The sequence below is a fragment of the Lactuca virosa genome, chromosome 1 (assembly GCF_052849685.1).
Source record: "Lactuca virosa cultivar CGN04683 chromosome 1, Lactuca_virosa_CGN04683_v6, whole genome shotgun sequence".
Taxonomy (NCBI): Eukaryota; Viridiplantae; Streptophyta; class Magnoliopsida; order Asterales; family Asteraceae; genus Lactuca; species Lactuca virosa.
Genome location: NC_136426.1, coordinates 305,117,997 through 305,144,773, shown reverse-complemented (window position 1 = coordinate 305,144,773; position 26,777 = coordinate 305,117,997). Strand labels below are relative to the sequence as shown.

The 26,777-nt window shown below is 32.4% G+C and overlaps 1 protein-coding gene across 3 annotated transcripts; it reads left to right on the top strand.

The window, feature by feature from the left end:
- The first annotated feature begins 8,539 nt into the window (after positions 1-8,539).
- Positions 8,540-25,335, top strand: LOC145167657 (dammarenediol II synthase-like). 3 transcript variants are annotated; one of them, XM_079086890.1, is made up of 17 exons: positions 8,540-8,816; positions 8,929-9,487; positions 11,520-11,708; positions 12,027-12,116; positions 18,352-18,546; positions 18,870-18,954; positions 19,485-19,651; positions 19,858-20,046; positions 20,146-20,379; positions 20,458-20,580; positions 20,663-20,761; positions 20,932-21,038; positions 21,223-21,366; positions 23,945-24,122; positions 24,271-24,351; positions 24,701-24,784; positions 24,937-25,335. In XM_079086890.1, the coding sequence occupies exons 2-17, from the start codon at positions 9,284-9,286 to the stop codon at positions 25,039-25,041; spliced, it is 2,274 nt and encodes a 757-aa protein (XP_078943016.1). In that variant the 5' UTR covers positions 8,540-8,816; positions 8,929-9,283; the 3' UTR covers positions 25,042-25,335. The 3 variants fall into 3 exon arrangements, with proteins under 3 accessions (XP_078943016.1, XP_078943024.1, XP_078943029.1); XM_079086898.1 differs by lacking the exon at positions 24,271-24,351; XM_079086903.1 differs by lacking the exons at positions 8,540-8,816; positions 8,929-9,487; positions 11,520-11,708 and having other exon boundaries at positions 12,046-12,116; positions 18,338-18,546.
- The last annotated feature ends 1,442 nt before the right edge of the window (positions 25,336-26,777 follow it).

Here is a 26,777-nt window from a genome sequence, read left to right as displayed (position 1 = left end):
TATGTGGTTATGTGCTCAGTATTATGTATGGCATGTATGGATCAGTAGATATGTATGGTATGCGGTAGGTTGGGGAACTCACTAAGCTTCGTGCTTACGGTTTTCAGTTTTGGTTTCAGGTATTCAGTTTTTAGAAGAGGAGCTCGGAAGGGTTGCAGTGCACACACCATGACAAGTTAGCCTGAGATGTTTACTCTGATAATTAAACAAGTGTTTTGGAAATGAAACTATGATTTGTCATATAAACCCTTTTAGTATGTTTGAATGAATTAACGCTATGAATCAGTAATGTTTTTAAAAGAAATTTTTGGAATCGAAATTTGGGATGTTACAATTTTTAAATAAATAATTATCCCTAAATGTTGTAATACGGTGTCCTTTATTGCAGGGGAAACTTTTTCCAAGTCCATTTATCAAAAGGGACCATTTGCCACATTGTTTTTCCATCTTCTCGTGAAAACATGTCTTTCGGCTCTCCTACAGGATCAAATCTTATATCCCTATCCTATTCCATGCTAATCTGTTTGCCTTGATTCCATAAGATCGCTCTTTCAAGCTTTATATTTTTGGCTTTGCCTCGAACTTTCCTATGTGCACGTTGCTCAACTACAAATGTAATTAAAAATTATTAGAAACGGTATTTAATTTATAATAACTGAATAAAAATAGTAAATAAAAATTCATAATAAGACTTACGGTCCTGCTTGTGATGACCAATACGTCTACCACCTGGGAGAGGTGGGTCCTCAGCTCCATCACCCCCGTGTCTACGACCCATAACAACAGCCATGGTATACACAAACAAAAGCCATATTGACATCATTTCCTGAAAAATTATAAGATATACAAATACAATTTTTATTACAAATACACATTACATAGAAATAAAAGTTTACATAGGAATAAACATTTCTATTTAACTAGAAATCCAAATAAAGTTCATAATACAAACACGTATTACATAAGAACTATTCTAATCAAAATCTTCCTCATATCCTTCAGTGTCTTCTTCGGTATCATAATCAGAATCGGTCTCATCGTAACCAGTCTCGCACTCAGAAACATCATTGACTCTACCAGTTGGCGGAGGAACTTTAGTTGCACTTTTTACATCAACAATGACTCTAGGAATGTTTTGAAAGTACATGCTGAAATCGATAAAAAGTGGAGCATCGGATGAAGAGATATTTTGAAGTACATCGACATTGTCTTCATTTTCGTGTGAGCGATTGTCAACATTTTTGACACGATCATCGTTCGATGGTAGATCCCAGATACTTCAATGATTAACATGCTCGACAACACACCGATGGTTATTGTTTGGCTCTCTGATGTAGAACACTTGTTTGGCTTGTGAAGCATATATAAGTTGATCATCTTTGTATGCTTCGCGTCGTGTGTCGATACTGGTGAAATTATCACTAGAAATAACTCATGTTCGAGTATCAAACCACTTGCAACGAAATAGTACAGTTGAATAATCATATGTATACCTCAACTCTATAATCTTTTCTAACTGGCCATAATATTTCTCGCCTTTCTCACCCACCGCTAAAACCCCAGAGTTTTGTGTTGTGCGTTGTGCGTCACAACTAAGTACCATAAACCTAACACCGTTGACTATGCATGCAGTATAAGAATAAGCATTCATTTGCGGATCCATTGCAAGAGCCGACAACTTTTATGGAATTCTGGAGAGTTTTCTATTTTCATTTGATGAACCTAGCAATTATAAAGTATTATGTATTATGTATTCGTTAGATCAATGAAACAAATTTGTTTATTAATTTATATTACCTTTTCACGAAACCAATTACGAAATTCTCGCTTTTCATCATTTTGGGGATGTTCAGATTTGAATTTCCTATGTTGATGACCAAAAGATATAGATTTAAAAAGATAAAAAAAATTAAGGATGAAAGTTAGAGATAAGATTAGTTACTTGATATATTGTGTGACTTCTTCACAGCTATTCAATACAAACCATTTCATGTTACGCATTTCCGTTAAATTAAGAGTTTTGATTTGAGTTGTGTTGGTCGGTCGACATTTAGACTCAAACATACAAAACTTTGTTTTTTCAATGACAACATCTTCATTTATTTCCGGACAATTGAATTAATTCTTTACATCTCGAAGGTACATCGAACAAAATGATAAAGCTTCTTTCGCAACATAACCCTCAGCTATAGAACCTTCCGGCCTCGCCTTGTTTCTGACATAGTTTTTTAGTTTTTTCATATACCTTTCGAAGGGATACATCCATCTCATACATACTGGGCCTCCGGCAATCGCTTCATCAGGTAAATGCAAAAGTAAATGAACCATAATGTCAAAAAACGTTGGAGGATAAATCAATTCTAACTTGCACAAGATTGCAATAATGTCTACTTTCGTTTTCCTCATATCCTCCACCTTCAATGTGCTGGAACAAAGTTGCTTGAATAACGTACAAAGGTCTACAATAGGTGTATAAGTGTCTTTGTCTAACAACCCTCTTACTCCAATTGGTATCAAACGTTTCATAAGAATGTGGTGGTCGTGCGCTTTCAACCCAATAATGTTAGTATTGGTATCGTTCACTTTCTTACTAATGTTAGAACCAAACCCATCCGGCAGTTTAATATCTTTTATAAATTGACAAAAGAGTTGTCGACTAGATTTCGTGAAAGAGTATCTTGCATGGGGTCTATGAAACTTGTCACCATTTTTTTGCAACCATTCATTTCTTCGAATGTTTAGAATTATCAAGTCCTCTCGTGCATTTGATGTGTCTTTACTTTTATCGTTCATTAGAAGAGTACCTAACAAACTCTCGTCCACATTTTCCTGGACATGCATGAGATCTATGTTGTGTTTCAACTGTAGAGAAGACCAATACTCGAGTTCAAAGAAAATGCTACGTTTTGACCAGTTCAACTCGTAATCTTGCATCTTTGGCTCCCCACCTCCATGCTCAGGGTGTTTACCCGGTTTACGAGTTAGTAGACGACCTAGTTGCTCTTGTATGTCGTCATTACTAAAGTGTCTCGGAGCGGGTCTTGTCTCTTCCATCCTGTTCAAGTCCAACCTCTTTCTTAACAGATCATTAGCATCTAGGAAACGACGATGACCGATATATACGACTTTGTTTGTTTCACGCTACGAAGGAGTGTCTTCATTGCAAGTAGCACATGCTCTATACCCTTGCCCACTCCAACCTGAAAGACTACTACGAGCTGGCCAGTCGTTTATTGTCCACAACAACATAGCTCTCATCGTGAAGAATGTGTTTGTCGCCGCATCTTTAATACGTACGCCTGAGTTCCACAAATGTTTAAGCTCTTCCACCAACGGCCTAAGGAAAACATCCATATCCTTACCAGAAGCTTTCGGGCCGGGAATTAACAAAGTCAACATGAATGTTGACACTTTCATACAAAGCCAGCGTGGCAAATTGTATGTGGTGAGTATGAGCGGCCATGTGCTATGTGGATTACACATGTTTCCAAATGGATTGAAACCGTGAGCTGAAAGACCTAGGCGTACGTTACGAGGTTCACTTGAGAAGTCGGGGTATTTTTTATCAAAATCTTGCCATTGTTCCCCATCAACAGGATGACGCATCACACCATCTTCTGAACGTCCGGTACTTTGCCAAATAATATTTTTGGCAGTGTGCCTCGAACAATATAGACGTCATAGTCTAGGGGTCACAGGAAAGTACTGTAACACCTTTTGAGCTACTTTCTTAAGCTTGGTGTTTTTATCGATCCATCGAATCTCTTTACAAACGGGACAAACTTGCAATGAATCGTGTTCTTCCCAAAAGAGACAACAATTGTATTTGCACACATGTATCGACTCATACCCCAGACCAATAGACTTCAGTTTCTTTTTGGCTAGATAATGTGAAAGGGGAACCTTGTTGCCTTTGGGAAATGCTAATTGCAACAACTCAAGGAGTTGATCAAATGAACTATCAGTCCATTTGTTGTTCACCTTGATATGTATTAACTTTGCTAGAAACTCAAGGGAAGAAAAGATGCAACCATGATACAATTTAGTTTCCACTTCTTCCAACAACTGTGCAAAATCATCATCCACACCGCTACCCCTTGTATTCGAGGTTCCTTCATCAAGGTTGGTATCATTTTCTCTCGACTCCCACATCACAACGTCGATTAAATCGGTCATTTCGTTACTTAGCAAGACGACTGGAGGAATAAAAGATTCACCATGATAGTTCCAAATTTTGTACGACTTACTGAAACCATTTATAAATATATGGCGTTCCACTGCAGTCGGGTACTTGAAGTAACGGTTATCACATTTTTCACACGCACATCTGATTTTACCATTACTATCAAGGTGTGACTTGGACTTCTCGATAAAAGCTTTGAGTCATGCTTGGAACTCGGGATGGTTTCAATATGGATTAGTAGTCCAGCTTCTATCAATAGACATGATGTTGCTGAAACATAATTTTGGGTTTAGAGTTTAGTATACAGAATTAGCATTGTTTTTTTTACAATCCACATTTTTTTTACAATTAACAAAATAAAAAATTTTAAAATTTTAAAATAAAAAAATTAAAATTTTAAAATTTAGCAATTAGAATATAAGTTTTTAAACAATTTTATAACATTTTTTTTGTGTTTTTTTTCCAATTATAACAATGATTTATTTTTATATGTTTAGCAATTAGTTTTTAATGAATAAAATATTAAATAAAGAAAAATTAATAATTTGGTATATCCATAAAAAAACATTTCTCACTATTGTATCTTTTTATATTTTTTTTATAACAATTTTTTTTTCAATTATAGCATTGTACTTTAAACAATTATATTATGTTGTTATGTTGTTCTTTTTTACCATCGAGATTAAAATATATATATTTTTTTTTTATTTATAACATTGTATAAATATGTTGCAAGATTATAAGTTAATTTGAAGATTGTAAGTTAACTATACAACTTATTGGTTAATTTGGGTTAGCTTGGGAACAAACTAGAAACTTTCTAGTATTCGTATATAAGTTTTTAAACAATTTTATAACATTTTTTTTTGTGTTTTTTTTCCAATTATAAAAATAATGTACTTGTATTTTTTTCAATTATAGCATCTTACTTATACCAAAACCACATACTTTGACATAATACATAAGAACATGAAATTCACGTACTTTCACATACATATACCACATATACACCAAATACAAATACATTCACATACACACATAATAACATCCTACTTAAATCAAATACACATACTTTTACATATATAGATAATAACATCTTATTTATACCAAATACACAAATTTCACATTCATTTACCACATTTACAACAAACATACATACATTTACATACACACACAATAACATCCTACTTATAACAAACACATATAATTTCACATATATAGATAATAACATCATATATATTTCTAATGAATACTCATATACCACATATACATCAAACACACATACATTGGCAATATATACACCAAATTCACATAGATTCATACAAATTTCAAGTATACATACATATGGCAATTTTCACATAATTGATACAACTACACATAGCTTGCAATTAAACTCAAATTTCACAATAAATTGAAATAATAGAACCTGTAGTGGCGGAAATCAACGAATATGTCGCCGGAAAAATTGGTCTGTCACCCGAAAATATCCTCACCTGTAAACCCAAAGACAACACTACCAAAAACACTGAAATTGAAAAATACTTTGCAATTAATCATCAAATGCAGCTAGAATCGAAGTTAACATACAAAGACAAAGAGTATAAGAACTTCAACTTACCTTCCTTTCCGAGATGGAGCTAGAAATCGAAACTTAACTCGTTTAATTGAAGCCCTAACCACCCTTGATCCCTAATCTCACATAATGTGGGGAGAAATCTTGTTGGAATCAAGAAATTGATAGCAAAATGGGGGTCGATTGGAAGAGCAGCAGCAGCGTAGCACGTAAACAGATGGAAAAATGGAAGCAAAAGATCATACTGCGTGCGTTTTTTTTATCCGCGATACCTTTAGCGGCGACAGTTTGGGCCTTACCGGCGACACGAATCAACAGCGGCAACAATCTGGAGGGAAGGGTACCACGTCATTTTTAGACCACTATTGGCGGCGACATTTTAGACTTTTAGCGGCGACAAAAATGTCGCTGGTATTAGGTAGGTGCGGATAAGAGGCCCCAACCGTTGGATTAGATACTCGATCGAACGGCTGTGATCTATCATAGGGGGAAGACGCGGATTCGGGTGGGAAGTCTTTAGCGGCGACACAATTACCGGCGACAAATACTTTTAGAGGCGACAAATGGTAGAGTCGTCGCTAAAAGCTCTCGTCGCCGGTAATTGTGTGACCGCTAAAGGCTTGGTTTCTTGTAGTGTACCCGCCCCATGCTTAGTCGTTACAGTGATACCACGAAAAAAAATAGGGATACCCCTTTGTTTTGAGTCTGGCTCCGCCACGAAAAATTAATAATTTGGTATATCCATAAAAAAACATTTCTTACTATTGTATCTTTTTATATTTTTTTTATAACAATTTTTTTTTTCAATTATAGCATTGTACTTTAAACAATTATATTATGTTGTTGTGTTGTTCTTTTTTACCGTCGAGATTAAAATATATATATTTTTTTATTTATAACATTGTATAAATATGTTGCAAGATTATAAGTTAATTTGAAGATTGTAAGTTAACTATACAACTTATTGGTTAATTTGGGTTAGCTTGGGAACAAACTAGAAACTTTCTAGTATTCGTATATAAGTTTTTAAACAATTTTATAACATTTTTTTGTGTTTTTTTTCCAATTATAAAAATAATTTATTTGTATTTTTTTCAATTATAGCATCTTACTTATACCAAAACCACATACTTTGACATAATACATAAGAACATGAAATTCACATACTTTCACATACATACACCACATGTACACCAAATACAAATACATTCACATACACACATAATAACATCCTACTTAAATCAAATACACATACTTTTACATATATAGATAATAACATCTTATTTATATCAAATACACAAATTTCACATTCATTTACCACATTTACAACAAACATACATACATTCACATATGCACACAATAACATCCTACTTATAACAAACACATATAATAACATCATATATACTTCTACCGAATACTGATATACCACATATACATCAAACACACATACATTGGCATATATACACCAAATTCACATAGATTCATACAAATTTCAAGTATACATACATATGACAATTTTCACATAATTGATACAACTACACATAGCTTGCAATTAAACTCAAATTTCACAATAAATTGAAATAATAGAACATGTAGTGGCAGAAATCAACGAATATGTCGCCGGAAAAATTGGTCTTTCACCCGAAAATACCCTCACCTGTAAACCCAAAGACAACACTACCAAAAACACTGAAATTTAAAAATACTTTGCAATTAATCATCAAATGCAGCTAGAATCGAAGTTAACATACAAAGACAAAGAGTATAAGAACTTCAACTTACCTTCCTTTCCGAGATGGAGCTAGAAATCGAAACTTAACTCGTTTAATTGAAGCCCTAACCACCCTTGATCCCTAATCTCACACAATGTGGGGAGAAATCTTGTTGGAATCAAGAAATTGATAGCAAAATGGGGTCGATTGGAAGAGCAGCAGCAGTGTAGCACATAAACAGATGGAAAAATGGAAGCAAAAGATCAGACTGCGTGTGTTTTTTTTATCCGCGATACCTTTAGCGGCGACAGTTTGGGCCTTACCGGCGACACGAATCAACAGCGACAACAATCTAGAGCGAAGGGTATCACGTCATTTTTTAGACCACTATTGGCGGCGACATTTTAGACTTTTAGCGGCGACAAAAATGTCGCTGGTATTAGGTAGGTGCGGATAAGAGGCCCCAACCGTTGGATTAGATACTCGATCGAACGGTTGTGATCTATCAGAGGGGGAAGACGCGGATTCGGGTGGGAAGTCTTTAGCGGCGACACAATTACCGGCGACGAATACTTTTAGCGGCGACAAATGGAAGAGTCGTCGCTAAAAGCTCTCGTCGCCGGTAATTGTGTGGCCGCTAAAGGCTTGGTTTCTTGTAGTGTACCCGCCCCATGCTTAGCCGTTACAGTGATACCACGAAAAAAAAATAGGGATACCCCTTTGTTTTGAGTCTGGCTCCGCCACTCCCGTCCCAAAATTGGAGTCACATCCATCTACACTAAAGAAACAAAAAAAAAAACCTTTAAATTTCTACGAGTCTTCGATAAACCAATTAAAGCTATGAATTAGCATTGAATAAATATATCTCGTGTAAAGTGTTGGCAGGGAACATGTAACTTGTGCATTTAAATGATATAACTTGTGTAAAGTGTTGGCATATTTAATTTGTACTGGTTTTATTACAAAAGCATTCAACTGCTGATTAACAGCTGTAAAAGGGCATTTTGGTCTAATGTGTAACCCTACTATATAAAAGCGTGCACCCGAGGGAGTTTGTTTTCACTTGTTCTCCTTCTTGATTTCTTCTGCTACTTAGATTCTCTGCTAGAATTCTACATATATTTTTTGTTTGTCTTCACAACAAGCTCTTCAATGACATGATACCATGTTTAAAACTAAAAATACATACACGAGATATTGCATATAGCTGAGTCACTAAATGAGGAAGACTAATTTTTACAAAGTGGCTTTATAAGAAGGATATGTTATATGTTTGAGTTTTAGTTTACATCCATCGTTGGTTATCTCGTCTACGTACAACTTTCCCTGCTTAAGAAATATCGACAGAGTATTTGATTTTTCCCCTATATTTGATTCACTTCCTTAACAGTTTTGCGTCTTTTTTTATACTCAATATAAAGATTGTTTATGTCAAAAAAATAATTGTTTTTTTCTTGTAGGGTATATGTCAGCCGTCTCCTAAGCATAGGCATCAATCGGTTGTGTGATATAAACGCCAGCAAATCATGTGTCAGGCAAAGCTGTCGAGCTATCCTATATATGCTGATATCCTCTATGTTGTTTCTAGCCTGCCATCTGTGTTGAGAACATATCTCCAGTTATATAATTAAGCACCCAGTAGGCTAGCTTCTGTTCTCTGCAAGACATGAAAAGTAGGACTAGTTTATATTGGGTCGTGAACTGCTTTGATTACTGCTTGAGTAATGCTATAAACGGAAATCTTGCGTGGTTTGCTGGACACATTTGCTTTAATAATTAGATTTTGATCGTTTTTTAACGACGAGAAGAGGATCGATGTGGGAGTTAAAGATAGCGGAAGGGGATGACCCCTATTTGTATAGTACAAACAACTTTGTTGGTAGACAATTTTGGGAATTTAATCCAGATGGTGGCACTCCCGAGGAAAAGGAAGAAATCGAAAAGGTTCGGCAGAACTTCAAAGATAATCGAAAGAAAGGAGGATTTCATGCTTGTGGCGATCTCCTTATGCGGATGCAGGTAGTAAACACCTAGATGCACTAGTTTAATTGATGTTTGCTGCTAAAAAAGGGGTACTAAAAACCATGATTTTGGTCGAGAGTTTTGATTCTATACTTGATAGAATGTTAATTGCAACAAAGTAATTATCGCAGATTACTGCATATTTTCATGAATATATATTAGTATTTTTGAGTTTCTTAAATTTTTCCGTAAAAAGAGTTTTATTACTGAACATAAAACCGAAATGTAGTAATTGTAGTAGAGTGCATGTAATTTCCGAAAAATTAACATCAATATATCTAAAATAGACTAACACTCAATCAATACCTTTTTTTTTAAGTTAGGGAGTCATATGAAATATTTTTATTGTAACTAATTTATCGATATATAAAGTAAAACAATTATACATCATAACTGAATCATATATTTCATCTCGATAAATTATTATACGGATTTTCTAATATCCAAATCACATATAAAAAACATTAACTATGGAAAATATTATCATACTTAAATATAAAATACATTAGTTTTTAGGGAATATTTTTCATAATTAATTTTTTCATATTTTTTAATAATAAATATTATATATAATTCATATATTTCATATTTAATTATAATAATATTTTCAATAATTAAAGTTTCTTGTGTGTCCTTAACAAAAATGTTAGAAAATCCCATTATTATATTAAATGAAATAATCACATTATTTTTTAAAACAAAATATCTTACCTCATCAGTTATGAACCATTATGTAAAATCTATAACTATACATAATAAAGAATATTAATTTGGTTATTTTTAAAAAGTATATAACAACCGTTAGAAAGTAAGAAAACAATATCATTTAATTTTAACTGATCCAATAATAAGTTTACTTTTCTCTCTCTCTCTCTCAATTTAATTTTTATTATTAAAAAGATGATAAATAATCAAAACACTTTTTAAAAAAAAAAAATTAACATCAGCATAAGTCAATAAACATTTTTGCCCATATTTATTTTTAAAATTCACAAAACAATCATAAACCCTTTAATATAAATAAAATAGTATAAAAACTTACATTAACTATTCGTAATAAACTATTTGTAACAAAAAGTTGTGTTGATATTTTCAAAAATTTCATCTATGATTATATAATAATAATAGCTAAATTATATATTAATAATAATAATAATAATAATAATAATAATAATAATAATAAAAAAGTTAGCGAATTAAATAAGTATATTAGATTAATAGACTAATATGTATATAGAATATATTAGACTAGAATGGAGTGTATATAACAAAACCTTAGTTGATAAGTTGATTTTTACTTTTTGGCAAATTTTAATTATACGTGTAAAATAATCAAAATAGATATCTAATATATTTTTGTTTCTTTAAATTATAAGAAAAGGTTTAATTTAGTGTCCACTCCATAAAGAGTTTCTAATATGTCAAAATACAAAAACTTATAAAAAAAAGTGTTTATAACCGGTATCGCAAACAAAACCAATAAGTTGTTTCTTTTTCGCTACTCAAAAACGTAAAAAGTGTTTATTACCGGTGTAAAACCAAAATAAATTAAAAAACACTTTAAATAAACAATCCAAAACACATTTTTAGACTTGATCAATCAAACTTTTTAATATTATATTATATAATTTTTTAAATGCTTCTACGTTTGAAAAATCTAATTGTGAAGACCGGTCCAGCCAACATGTAATTTGGTTTGTTCATGATTTCAAATTAGTTATGATTACGAATTAACATGTTTAAAGCTTTAATCAATTTGAATTCATTTAGTCAGGTGGGATCGACCCGTTTCATTCAAAAGAACACTCACGTAAACTTAAATTTACAAACATAAGAAAATAAATGTAGAATATGCTATTTTTCTTGAGGAAAATACTTATGTTTAGTTACTAATTATTTTGATGCATAACGAAATTATTGTTGATATAAATTAGTCCTAATGCATGATTATAAAGATCAATTTTTTAGTAGAAAATTCAATTTTAATTTGTGGAGAAAACTAGTGACCATGATATTATATAATGAATAGCTAATGAAGGAAAACGCAATCGATCTTACGAGCATACTTCCGACGAGACTAAGTGAAGGTGAACAAGTGAATTTTGAAGTTGTAACAATTGCAGTAAAAAAAGCAGTTCGATTACAACGTGCAATCCAAGCAAAAGACGGACATTGGCCGGCTGAAAATGCTGGCCCCTTATTTTTCACTCCTCCACTTGTAAGTGTAAAGAGTAGAAAATTATTCATTTCTAAATGGATTATTTTTGAATTCCTATTCATGTACGCATGACACTTATGACAAGTTCAAACCTAAGTTAAGACATACATATGACTTTTTTAGAACAGCCAGATATATAGATGATTGATTTCAATCTTCTGAAATGATATGATGACCTTGTTTTAGACATCGTTAAGCTAAAATAAGCAAGAATCTTTAATTATCTTGCCACATATCTTGAATACGATTAGTAATATCACATTTTATGTCTCTATGCACCAATAATCTAAAGCAATAATTGTCCCTGTCCTTTTGCAGTTAATTGCTTTATACATCAGTGATACAATTGATACAATCTTAACTGAAGAACATCAGAAAGAGATGAAACGATACTTCTACAATCACCAGGTAACTAGTCAAATTAATTCTATGAATACACCATCTTGGTTATATGTTTACAATTACCCAAAGGAAATCATTTTAAGTTATGATGATTTTCTTGGTTTGGTGATATATACTTTTAAAAAATTAATTCTATAGATCATTCATTTTGTTTGATAGAAAAATATTTTCATAGTTTGTTTAGTTTAGTTACTCGTTACTATAAGAAGTAATTTTCATAAGGAATAACATAATTAACATCCTAGAATATTCTTTCAAATATTAATTAATTTTAGCATTAGTGCTTAATTTCATTATATTTTATTTATGTATGGTGGGATGTCAAGTCCACCAAGCAAATTACACCATTTGTTTGCAAATAAAACGTAATATAATGGTAAAAATGGGTATTGATCCTCGGGGAAATGGTTGTATTCAATCACCAATACAATCTAAAAGAACTATTATAAATAAACTAACTAACTACAATTAAACTAAAAGGGGGGGGGTGTTATGATTGCTTGAAAACTAAAAGACTTGAATAACTAAAAACTTGCAATTAAGCAAGATAGTGAGATGCTCAAATATTGGAGAGAGTTGGTTAACTAAGGCAATTCAACACAATGAACATTTGTGTGTTTATCATTAGGATTCAACATAAAGCTTATCATTCATCCCAAATTGGTTATAGCAATCATGAAGCATGATATGCCAAGATTCCTCTTAGGTAGTATGGAGGTTGGGGAAGCCCACAACACACCTTTTTAATCAAGATCAAGGGTTTAATTGAAGCAATTGAACCCAAGAAGTTAATTAGCCTTAAGAAAGAAGGAATCCCCAATTCCTAGATGATGTCAATGCTTACACATCCATAAAGGAGCTATGATTCATAAACTAGAGATGATTTTTACCATCATAAAGCCCTTGTTCTAAGTTAATTCAATGATTCAATGCAAAACCAAAGAAATAAACTAACAATAGCTCATTCAAGTGTCAAGCTCATGATCAAAGCATTAAAAAAGCATAAGAAATATGATCTAGAACCATAAACATAAGATAATTGATAATCTAGCATGAATCCTTCAAAAACCCACAAACATTCAAAGGTTTTAACCAAAGTTAACCAATATAGAGAGTTTAGTCACTCATGGAAATAGAACAACAATCACAAAAGTCTAATTGCATAAAGAAACTACCAAATAACTTGGAAAGATGAAAAGAAATGAGTCTTGAGCTTCAAAATCGCCTTCTTCAGCTCTCCAATGGTGTCAAATCGAGAGTGTTGCTGCTAGATCTGATCCCTCAAGGTTATGGTATGCCAAATGACCAAAATGCCCAAAACTGGGCAGTTGCGCGGGTACCCACGCGACGAAAATTCCACCCGCGCAAATGTTGTTGTAATGTTATTGGTCCTTCATTCCTCCACTCCACCCTTCCACTACCAAAGATTCCTTTGGTCCCCTCCATATTCATGTGATTTAAACCAACCAATCATTATTTAGCTACAAAAATGGATGCTCCAAGCCCAAAATAAAAGTTTATGACCCATCTTCACAAGCCCACTTCATCCAAGCCTTTAGCTTTTTAAGCCCAAATCTTCTTTGGTGGATCTACCAAGCCCAATAATGCATCAGAAAGCCCACTAAGCCCAAATCCAGTCAAACCGCAACCACAATGAGCTCCAAAATCCTGCAAAATTCCTCATGCAAAATAAAAAGTCCCTGATACGATCCATTATAAAGAAAATAAAGAATATACAATGCAATACTAATAAGAAGAGCTAAAAATCTAAAATAAACTAATAAAAATAAGGAAATAAAATAATCGATCAATGTATAAAGTGGAAACTCTAATAACATAAACATAGTTATTCGACACAATACAATTCCATAGTATAAAAGCACTAAACCATCAAAAATAAATCTTTCATTCCATGTGTTTTTCATTTTTCGTAGTCACCTCTTCACCTATTCATAATAGATGGCATTTAGTATCATCATCACAACTGACATTCATGTGTTATATCAAGTTAACTTCCTCTAATTACATGAGTTGGAAAAACAATTTGTTCGTATGCTTTCAAGTCATGATTTGTTGGGTTATGTCGAATACATATCTCTTCTTGAAACGGTGGTTATTGCCGACAAGGATGACAAAATCGATCCTATTCTCAGTCATACCACCTACCACCTAGTATGCAACTTGCATACCGATCCACAAAGTTCCTATTTCATCACAAACTGAGTAATATATGACTTACCAAATAGGTGCGTTACTCAAATATGCATGGGTTATTTGCCTTGACATAGATGTGTCTTTTAGGCACAACTCGGAGGCCAAGATGAAAAAATTGCATGAGGAATTACATCCTCATAGAAAATAATCCCTGTCTTCGTCGTTAACTATGGCTTGGAAATTCAACTTCTTAGCGATCAAAAGAATATTATATATCTCTCTCATTTTTGTATGAGTTGGGCTCCCAATTCATCTCCCATCCTACATATATTTAAATAAGGATGCCAAAACATTTTCAAACCAACAAAGATTATCAAGTGAGGCAAAATCTTTTCAAAATAAATTTCATGCAATGTACACAAAATATGTATAATAGAGATATTTCATATAGAGGAATGTCATATATATTCAAAACAATCAAAACATGATCAAAGTATGTATAGGGACGTGTACCTCAAGTAAACTCACCTTAGTAAATAATCCAAGCTTCCTTACTTCTTCAATGATAAAGCACTACTATCTTCCATCTATCGTATCATACTAAATGATCTCAAAGTTACCAAAATAACCTTCCAAGGTTGTTGAACTTTTTTTTTTATCAATTTTTCTATGCTTTTCAAGCATATATATATATATATATATATATATATATATATATATATATATATATATATATATATATATATATATATAGAAGAAAAAAGTGCTTATAGGGTGAGCCAAACCTAAGTTATAAAATTTTTGAGATTTGATTAGAACATAAAACTGTTGGGGTTGGTCTTGCCCGAATTTTTCCTAGATCGACACATAAATGTCATATTGCTTATTAAGACATTATATATTGATCACTTGGTAGCAAAACCTTTTACTATAACAAATGATTACTAATAGTTAAATTATGTCTTAATATAATTCTTTAAACTAAAATAATCCATATCCCATTAGGTGAATTAATTCATTAAGTGGTTAATACCAATAGAGTTTGAAGGCACACTCATATGAAAAAAGCAACACCTTATGTATAAAACTTCTAATAACTCAATACAATTCATCATATAATAATGATGATCATTCCAAACATGAATAAAGTACTTATACACATTCAAATCTAATCATTCATCATGATTCCATTCCACCATTTTTTATTCAAATTCCAACTATGGAATAGACAAACTTAAACATATGTATGGTGGCAGTGATCTTTCTAATGGTTTTACTTTAATCCAGTGGTTCCAAATTCTTATTATTATTTTTCACAACTCAATTAGCTGATTTAAAAACCTTAGTATTGGCATAACATCATTTGAAAAATATTTCCACCTCATTTCACTAGTGAATTCCAATGTAATTTTCTTTCAAGCTCATGATCTCCAAAAGATCTAATGGAATCACTTGATAAATGGATCATAACTAATCAATTACATAACTCCAAATTATAATTATACTTGATTTGATTCAATAATCAAGTGTTTAAGCACATATACAAGTTTCCATAACAAGTATAGAAATTCGTAACAATTAGGGCTCCAATTCCCTAATTCCATACTTGGGGATGAAATCACCCATTCCAATTGTGTTATGGTAATTCATTGATGATTACTTACATAAAAATAGCATCAAATCAAAAATAAGGTTGATATTAATAATGGATTTTGAATTCCTCTTCCATCCATAGATTATAACTTAAATTCATGAAATAAAGGTTATATTGAGTTAGAGAATCAATTTAAATACATAATTTTACATAAAATTTGAATTTAGATAGAGCTCCAAACCCTAATTCGACCTAGAGCTTGATATGTGGAAATTTTACACCTTGAGATGTTTTACTAATTAAAACTTAACTTCATTTCCTCTTAAAATACATTTATTCCACTCTCCAAATCACTAATGAAATTTCCATTTTTCTTTCTTTTTCCTGTCTACTCCCGATCGATATAAGTAATGAGGGAGAGTAAGAGGCTAATGAGTATAACTTTTTAAAGGATTTGGAAACTAAGGTCCCTCCTTCATTTATTCTCTCAAATTAACCCTTAGTTGACTTAGAAGCTTGGTCAACACTCTTATGATTTAAACTCGATACAATTTCTATAAATTCTTGTGATTTTAGTCCCATGTTCAATTTATGACTTATTGATGTTTTAACCCTTAGTTCTATATATTTAATTAAGGTTCAATTAAATTATAAAAATCCATAAATCTTATTTATTAATCGAATACTGACTTGTTTAATACATGTAACTCTTTTAAAATTATTTTTTATTAATTAAAAATTAATTTTCACCCAAAAGAGCAGAAAAATTCATCCGCAACATGCATGTGTTACAATTTTCATAATGTTCTTAATATGTTGTCGAAAAATATGGAATTTTATTCATTACTTCATTATCTTGATGATCATATGTTTTTTTCATACCAATTTCCAAAAAAAAACGATGATCATTTTCCCATAAAATGAAGAAAAAAAATGCTTGAAGATACCATATTTAAATATATGTGGACTTTCTATGGTTGGCACCTACATTGGCTATTGGCATTATGGAATTTTCTTGGATAATTATGTCCCGATTTACAAGGATATACTCGTTGCATGTTGCATTAGAGTTTTGTGATGTCTTGATGGAATGTCATAAATTTGTTTGGGACTAGTTTATTGTCTTGTGAAAAGCTATCATAGCAAGGACACCTGTTACAAATTAATGTGTTAAGGGTTTCTTTCCTTGGCAAGACATACAAAATCCATTTTAATGTGGTTAAAGAAATGCCAAAATATAGAAGAATGGGACCTAAGGGTTTATTTGACTAGATGGAATGGAATGAATTTGGAATGAGATAGATGTGTTAATTTAAGGAACAACATAGTTGAAAATATCATTATCATTCTATTATCATGTTTGGCTACACCTTCAAAATGAAATAAGTCATTAGATAAATGTTGTTTGGCAGGTAGGAAAATACTTATAAATGGGATGAAATCACTTGATAGAGAAAAAATTTACAACGTATGGATAACTGCATGACTTATAACATCTTAAATATTTTCCTAGAAATTCAAAATTATCAAAGTGTTATCCCATCCTTACACTGACACTACCTCTAGTAGCATGATCTCCACTTTCCCCCCAATTTTATAGGTTCTTGTGCCTTTCAAGATCCTTGTTTATGTTTTAGTTTGATTAATGTGGTGGTGGATAGAATGGTTTGTATGAAGCCAAACCCTTAAGCATGTGAATCTTCCATACCAGATTTTCATAATTTTACGAAAACCCTAGGAGAGCAATAACTTATAATACATAAATTTTCCTACACAATAAAAGAAACCCATCATCTAATTTTTGCTTTCTGGTGTTGTATCATTCCACAAATAATTTAGTAGTACAAATTCGAAACCCTTGAATTGAAACATCAAACGAGATCAATATCTAGAATCTACATAGAAGTGACGACATGGACACATTTATCATGCATAGTGTCACCAGAAAAGGGATCAACGATGCACCTCGCGCTAGTGAGTAATGATGGGTCTATTGTTAAATTTTTATCTTAGGAAGGAATGAAACATAAGAAATATAGGGATCATGCTAGGAATTAAATACTCAAAATTTGAAGGAATGATATTTTCCTAGTAATATCTCATTGCTTTCCATTTGAAAGAAAATAGGGATCGAACATCTTTTTTGAGTGCTAACGAAATGTTTCTTTGCATTCCACCATGCCAAATAATGGAAACCGAGTATTATTATTATTAGACTTATGGATGAAATTATACAAATAGAATATGTAAAGAAAATAGAACACACAAGTAAACAATAGTTCATTAATGTTTTTTTTTCTTTTTCATTTTAACAATTTTTTATAGTTTTATCGGTTGTTAAATAATATTTTATAAACTTGATATAATGTGATATAAATGTAAGATAATGTGATCTTCTTTGTATGGTTTTCATTATTCAATATAATTAAGCAAATAATAATGTATTGAAGTTTTAAGAAAACAATATTGTATTATTTAGTATCATAACTGCAGAATGAAGATGGGGGATGGGGGTTTTATATTGAGGGACACAGCACAATGATTGGATCTGCACTAAGTTATGTAGCCCTACGCATACTAGGAGAAGGAGAAGATGGAGGAGATGGTGCAATCGCTAAAGCTCGCAAATGGATACTTGACCATGGCGGTGCAAGCTCTATTCCCTCTTGGGGGAAGGTTTACCTCTCGGTAATTCTCAATTCTAAAACCCTTACTACAAGTAGTTCCCTACAAAATTATATTATCTCCAATTTAAGTAGAAATGGACCACGAGAAATTTATGGCTTCATATGAGAGATAAAATGACAAATAATAAACTCATTTTTTTGTTATAAGAAAAATCGTTCAGTTATGGAAAAAACCGCACTAAAAGATCAATATTTTAATGATTTTTCTACGAACTTCTGTTTAAACATGTGCTTTAAATTGAATAGTTTAATTTAATTTCAGAGCTCTAGCGAAGACTAACGTGGATATTTCTTGAGTTATTTTCCTTGGATTTAAATATGTAGGTTCTTGGAGTGTATGAATGGGAAGGATGCAACCCATTGCCACCTGAATTCTGGCTTTTCCCATCCGCATTTCCATTTCATCCAGGTAACTGCAAATTTTTAAATTGGAAAGTAATATATATTAGAATGAAAACAAAAGGTAATAAACATAAAAGTATTTAGATTTTAAAAAAGAGAGAGTGAAATTTATTTCAACCAAGCTTTCAAACTACTTCAAACATTTTAATTTTTAAAATTAAATTTGACATAAATTTATTGAAATTATATGTTTAGTTAATCACTTTATTTATGAGAATCGAGAGAATTAACAATTAAAACAGATGATTAAAAAGTTAAGTAAGCCAAATTTAGGGAAAATTCAAAATTGGAGATGATTATAGTGTCTAATCAGGTTAAAAGTTATGTTGGCTATAGTTTGCTTCTTGATTTCTTTCCACCTATTTTTTCATTCTCCCACTTATCCCTAAACAATTTTACTAAGTCCTCAATATGTTTTTCGTCATATTTCCAACATACTTTCCTTGATTTCATACTTATATGGCACTTTGGGGAATATATAATATTATATGCTTTTCAAATTCGCTTACTATCCCCTTGTACTTATGATATATGCAGCTGAGATGTGGTGCTATTGTCGGACAACCTACATGCCCATGTCATATTTATATGGGAAAAGAATCCAAGGACCAATTACCCATCTGGTTTCATCATTACGAAAAGAAATTCACCCCATTCCTTTTGAGGATATTAATTGGAATAAACAACGAAATAATTGTTGCAAGGTTTGTGTTTTTATAATAACAATTCTTAAGACCCTAACTATTAATGTGTACTCATGAACATTATTTTTTTATCTTGAGCAAAGTTGAACAACTTATGTATTTTCATTAATTATTGAGGAGATATAACACTTACATGTGCATAAAATTAAAGGAACATGGGTGCACAAACTTTTGGAAATGAAAGAGTATATTTTATTTATTTGCAGGAGGACTACTATTATCCACATTCATTTCTACAAGATGCATTGTGGCATAGTCTTCACTATATTACTGAGCCAATCGTTAAATATTGGCCATTTTCTAAACTACGAGGAAGATCTCTTGATAGAGTTGTGGAATTAATGCGCTATGAATCAGAAGAAACTAGATACATGACCATAGGATGTGTTGAGAAAGTAAGCTATCAAATCGAAGAAAAGCACCAAATTTAGATTAAAATATAATGAATTTTTTAGTTGTAAAATATAATGAACCATTTCATATGTTTTGGGCAGAGTCTACAAATGATGTGTTGGTGGGCTGAGAATCCAAATGGTGATGAGTTCAAATATCATCTAGCTAGAGTTCCAGATTACTTATGGATTGCAGAAGATGGAATGACAATGCATAGTTTTGGTAGTCAATTGTGGGATTGTGCTCTTGCAACTCAAGCAATTACTGCAAGTAATATGACTGAGGAATATGATGATTGTCTAAAAAAGGCACACTTTTATATAAGAGAATCACAGGTTGTTTCTTAGTTGTATGTATGGCTTCTTCATTAGACTTTGATATGTTTATTTATTAAAGAATTTAATTATATGTAGGTGAAAGAAAATCCTTCAGGAGATTTCACCCAAATGTGTCGACAATTCACTAAGGGATCGTGGACCTTCTCCGATCAAGATCATGGATGGACTGTCTCTGACTGTACAGCTGAAGCACTAAAGGTATATGTAATTCAAATTGAAACTTTCGATTATGCATATAGTATCTACGTCAATAGAAGTTACAATTCATCTTATTCTATAGTGTCTCTTGTTACTATCAAACATGCCACAAGAAATAGCCGGAGAGAAAGATGATAATGCTCGACTATATGAAGCAGTGAATGTGCTTCTTTACATGCAAGTACGACACCTTTGTTCTATTTTTTAAAAATTTAAACCTTTCCATCACTGAAATTTTAGATGATTTATCCGTTATCGCTTGACAAATTATTGATAGTTTTATCAATAATGTTTTGCCAAAGCACAAGTAAACATTTAACTTCATTCCTTTTGTTTTCTTTGCACATGTAGAGTCCTGTAAGTGGAGGATTTGCTGTTTGGGAGCCGCCGATTCCAAAGCCATTTCTACAACTTCTTAACCCTTCGGAGGTTTTCGCAGATATAGTTGTTGAGAAAGAGTAAATATCCATTACATTCGTTAGTTCTCCATTATCATTACTTATCTATAATCACAAACTTGATCAAATATATGTTTGCATCAACTAATTAGTGATAATAGATGGAAAAAAAGATTATTAAGGACATAAAATAAAATTTGTAGAAACACTAATGAATACTAGCATACATGTTTGGGTGATTTAGGCATGTGGAGACCACATCTTCCATTATCGGAGCTCTGATAGAATTCAAACGTGCACACCCAAGACACAGAAAGGAAGAGATAGAACACTCAATTTCAAATGGAGTACGTTATCTTGAGGAAACACAGTGGCATAATGGTTCATGGTATGCTACAATACAAATCCAAGTTATTTTGATTGCTATTCTTTTATCTATGGAATTAATGATATATGAATCTTATATAAAGGAAATTATATCGTACATTCTCAGCTTTTGCGTGTCATTTCTCTTATAGTATAATATTTAATACATCTCACATGCTAGTTTTTTTCAAAAACAATACACAAATTAGTGTCATCATAAAATTGGGTGGTGACTAAAGGGCCTTTGGCCTAGCGGTACCAAGGAGTTCGAAAGGTGGCCCTCCCCAAAGTGGTTTAGGGTTTAAGTCCCATTATGGACAATGGAGTAGTTTAGAAGTAGGATTTAGTAGGTGTATGTGTTAACCATTCAAAAAATATATAATAATAATAAAATAAAATTGGTTGGTTGGAGGTTTTTTGTAGATAGCGTTACCTCCACCTGAGAGATAAAGTGTTTACTTTCATAGAACACCACACCTCCAACACGATGAAGTATAAGTGAAAGAATGGTAAATAAGACAACGGGAAAGCTGATAAAGATCAAAGTGAACGACTAAGAAATATATATATATATATATATATATATATATATATATATATATATATATATTAGCCTCTTCTCCCTTCTATTTGAGGTCATGTCCTCAGAAAGTCACCCGGTCTAGTTTCTTGCTAATTTTTATAGATAATGTTTTTTTAATTCCATCGTAAAGCTAACGTTAGCTCTTTCTTGTCTAATATCAAGTTTTCTTATCACTCCTTTTGTCTGATAACCCTCGTTCTCACCCATGGGACCCTAGCATTTTCCACACCTTACCATATTTGTTTCTTCTCTCCTTTACACATAATTAAACAATTAACTATTTTTTCTATCAATTTTTCTATGATTGTCACTCCCAACTTATTTTTTATTGCCACATTTTGTTGAGGTGTGGATTTTGATGTTTCTTTTGACCATATTTCTACAACTAAGTCTTAAAAATGAGGTATGGAGTGCTGATATGTAAGGTCTATGATGCACATAATGGAGGACATGTCCAGATGGTGATGTATTGCACTTGTGAGCCCTAGCCCACAACTAGTACCATGTTAGTTGTAAAATACAGATGTCACATGTTTTCATCATTTCACAGGGGTACAAATGCATTAGGAGGTCTATTTATATTGATAATAGTTAACCTAGAACTACTTCTCGGTTAGTCACAATGCTTTATTCTTTTCTCAGGGTTACAAAGGCACTAGAAGATTTATTTATTAAATAGATCTACTAGTGTCTTTGTATCCCTAAGAAAAGAAGAAAACATGTGTGACCGGCCTGCAAGTAGTCCTAGGTTAATTTCTATCATTATAAGTAGATCTCCAATGCCTTTGTACCCTAAGATAAGAAGAAAATGTGTGTAGCGGATGTATTCTACATGCCATGAAGGAAGCAAATTCCTTAAGAACCTTGCACTTTAGCATGTAGTGGCCAGAGCAATTTTTTGCATGGGTGACCCTTGGGAAGTTTTTGCTGACAATATTTTTGTACGTGCGTTTGGAAGGTCTTACATGTGAACTACATTAATTCCTCATGTTATTATTTTCTTTGTGTCTTTATTGTGTGTTTTATCGCATCGTATTCCAAACATAATTTGTATCTTCCCACGTTCTTGTGCCACATGTTCACTGTAACTTCCTCTTTTCCACAATTTCCATCTTTCTTTCATTCTCCCTCTTTTCCACATTAATTCCTCATGTTATTATTTTCTTTGCGGTAGCATCCTCTTTTCCCCAACTTCCATCTATCTTTAGTTCTCCTTCTTTATTGCTCTTCATTTGAACACGTACAACATAGTTGACCTATCTGCTAACATGTATACTTTCTTTTTAGTCGGACCCTCTTGTCTTACAAATTTTATGTGACCGATGTCCACTTCAACCACCCCGCATTTATGATTTTGGTAAACAACATCTTTTCTAATACGAACACTCTCCCGACACATATGACATGTCCTACACCACATGGGGAAGCCAAAGTTAACTAACTTTCTTAGAACAAATCTTGCTACCGAGGACCAATGATGACTTTTCTATTCAGTCCACACAAGAGAGATACTCATGATTAATATTTATATTGAGAAATGATTTATAAAGGATATTGTGCAAGGTGAAAGAAATCATATTGGCCAAGTGAGGCTAATAAAAATCCAAAATTTCTTCCAATAATCCTTAAGAGCAAGACAGAAAAATCATGTGTTATACTACTCATCATCTCCAACATCTATTGTTAACTGAAACCTCCCACACTAAAAGGATTGTATTCTCAATACGCTCAAATCCCCGTACCATGTAAACATGTTATAATCTATATCCTTTTTAGGTGTTAAATACGCTTTATCACTCCCTAATTATATGGCCAAATGTACATAGCAGATCTAGTTTTGCGGTATGCCTTTAGTCAATCTATTTGCATCTCTTCCATGTCACTTGATAAAAAGATTTGCAATTCTAAACCAAACAGAGGATAGCGATAAACTAACAATTACTTTCTTTGTCAGGGATATGAATGAAGGAAAAAAAAGATTCTTTATCTCTTATTTTCATTTGTTTATCTCTGATAGGTATGGTTATTGGGGAGTATGCTTCATATATGGAACATTCTTTGCCCTAAGGGCATTAAGTAGTGCTGGAAAGACATATGACAATAACGAAGCAGTTCGTAAAGGTCTCAAATTCTTACTTTCAATACAGAATGAAGAGGGAGGTTGGGGAGAGAGCCTCCTATCTTGCCCTACTGAGGTAAGCTTAGTTGATTGCGACCAAATAACATCAATTTGATAACCACATAATCATTTTATGTATGTCCCAAAAGGAAAAGTAAGCTATTATTAAAATAGAAATGTGCGATTTCAAAGCTCTCATCAATCTGATTTTATTATTTGTCAAGGTATATACACCGCTGGATGGAAACCGAACTAATTTGGTGCAAACATCATGGGCTATGCTTGGCCTTATGTTTGGTGGGCAGGTTAGTTTTCCATGATTTTCTATAGGGATGGCAATTAAAGTCCGAATTTTGTTAAAATGGGTCAAAATGGATTGTATGCTAATTATAATGGGTAAAGCCGATAAAACTATTTTGCTAAAAAACATGGGTGTTAGATGATATTTAATATTCTAATATTTTATGAAAATCAAGATATGGATAGAAAGTGGTGATTGGTCAAACCAACCTTGTTATTTATATTTTCACCCACCCTCGAAATTTAGATGTTTTAAAAAGTCACAACAATGGTCACTCATTTTTTCACCCCTAAGTTTCGGTTAAAGATTCATTGCTCGAAATTTATTGATCTTCATTGTTTATAAACCACTAGGTGGAAAGAGATCTGATGCCTTTACATAAAGCAGCAAAGCTATTGATTAATGCTCAAATGGATAACGGAGATTTTCCTCAGCAGGTAAACCTTATAATTGAATTCGAACCATTTAAAGTGAACTTTTGTAAGCCCATGATAATTAAAACTAAAGACTTCCATTTCCACTAAAGCTTTTTAAACATATTCATTCGTGAATTTTGATATATGCTAATGGGCATTACCCGTTTACACAGGAAATTACGGGAGTTTACATGAAGAATTGTTTGCTGCTTTATGCACAATACAGGAATATTTTTCCACTATGGGCACTTGCGGAGTATCGTAAACGTGTTTGGTAATGTAAAAAAAGGTTATTCAAATATAAGTTATGATGGGAGATGGTGGTGTCTAATCCTAAGGTGCACTATTCGCGAAACAAAAATACAAATGAATTAATCATGGTATTTTCAGGATCAAATCCTTGAAAAGCTTATCATATATATAGAGTAAATGTGTAATCTGGTAATCCATAATAAGATAGATATGATGTAATTTCTGAATAACAAGCAACTTAAATCCTTATGGCCATATATGGCTTCCCTTGTTCTCTCCTCACTACATATGTATATGAAGTTGCAACGTTTATTTTTCTATATAGTTGTCCATCTATCATCTGCAACTTAGAACCTAAAACCATAAAGAAAAATACATTATAAGTACAGTTATTGCAGCCAATGTTTTTTAACAGAAATATTTTCTTAATGGCAAATCATTATCCAAAAAGCAAAAATCTATGAATTACAAGCCAAGTGCATTGGGTTATCTACCCACAAATTCTAGATCAAAGCCCTATCCAATGTGGTTCTATTCCTATGTGTAATCGATAATAGAGCCCGATTGAAAAACGGGTCATTTATGTTGGAAAGACCCCGGTTTGTATTAAAATAAGTGGGTCATATAAATCCATTCAACACCACTTTCATATGCAAATTAGAGCTTGGTTGTTCCAAGATAAACAACGGATTTTTACACAAAAATTAATAAAAGTTTCATTAAAATGACAATATCAAATACCAACGAACTTAAACTTACAACTATTATATTGCTGTTTTGCAATAAACCAAAAAATAAGTTCCTAAATTAATTTCTAAACAAGGTCTTACATATTAAGATCGCTAAGATCATATATTACAAAACATCTAACAAGGTCTCATATGTATCAAGGGACCAGTTTTACTGCACAAAGCCATCTTGCTTCATTTTACGCAAATTAATCTCAAGGTTCATTAACACTATTTTATACCAAATTATCCACATAAATCATATTAAAATTACATAATATTTTCATACTCAGGCTAAAAACTTGCAATAAGAAAATGAAATATGATTCAAAGAAACAAATGCACCTCTATTTCCAGGTTAATTACCTTGCTTGCCGAGCATCGGGTAAGACGCTCGCTAATTCCTAGCATTTTATTAACTGATCCACGTTTTTTAGGCGCCAAAAATTAAGGAAGGTGCAATTGTTGTGATGGCGGTGACTAGGGTTTTGATGTTCATTTTTGTCCATAGGAGAGTACACAAAAGGTCAATGGTACGGTCGGGACAAAGGGCTCTAATTTTTGGTGTGTGGAATGTGTGAAAGTGGAATTGCGGGATGCGAAATAAAGGGCACTAACATTATTTATTTGGGAAATTGAGTAATCAAAACCTTATAAACGACCATTTTAATAAAAATAACAAACAATATTTTTTTTGGCAAATTGACCACATGCTCCGAAATATCATATTTCGGAGCACGTAATTTTGTTCCGAACTTGTGATCCGGAATACGATATTCCGAAGTATTTATGATCTTGTTCCGGAGTGGGTGCTGGATGGTGAGATTTTGGTTTGGAATCTGACACCCCGTATGTTCCAGACTGAAAAGTGTATTCCGGACTATATTCTGGAATGGGCGTACATTCCTGACTGTTATTCTGGAGAACTATAATTAGGGATTTTGTATGTTTTTGTTCCAAATATGCAATAAATTTGTGTGTTTAATATATTTTTGTCTTCGATACTATCCATAAAAGTTCTGGAATGAGTACGT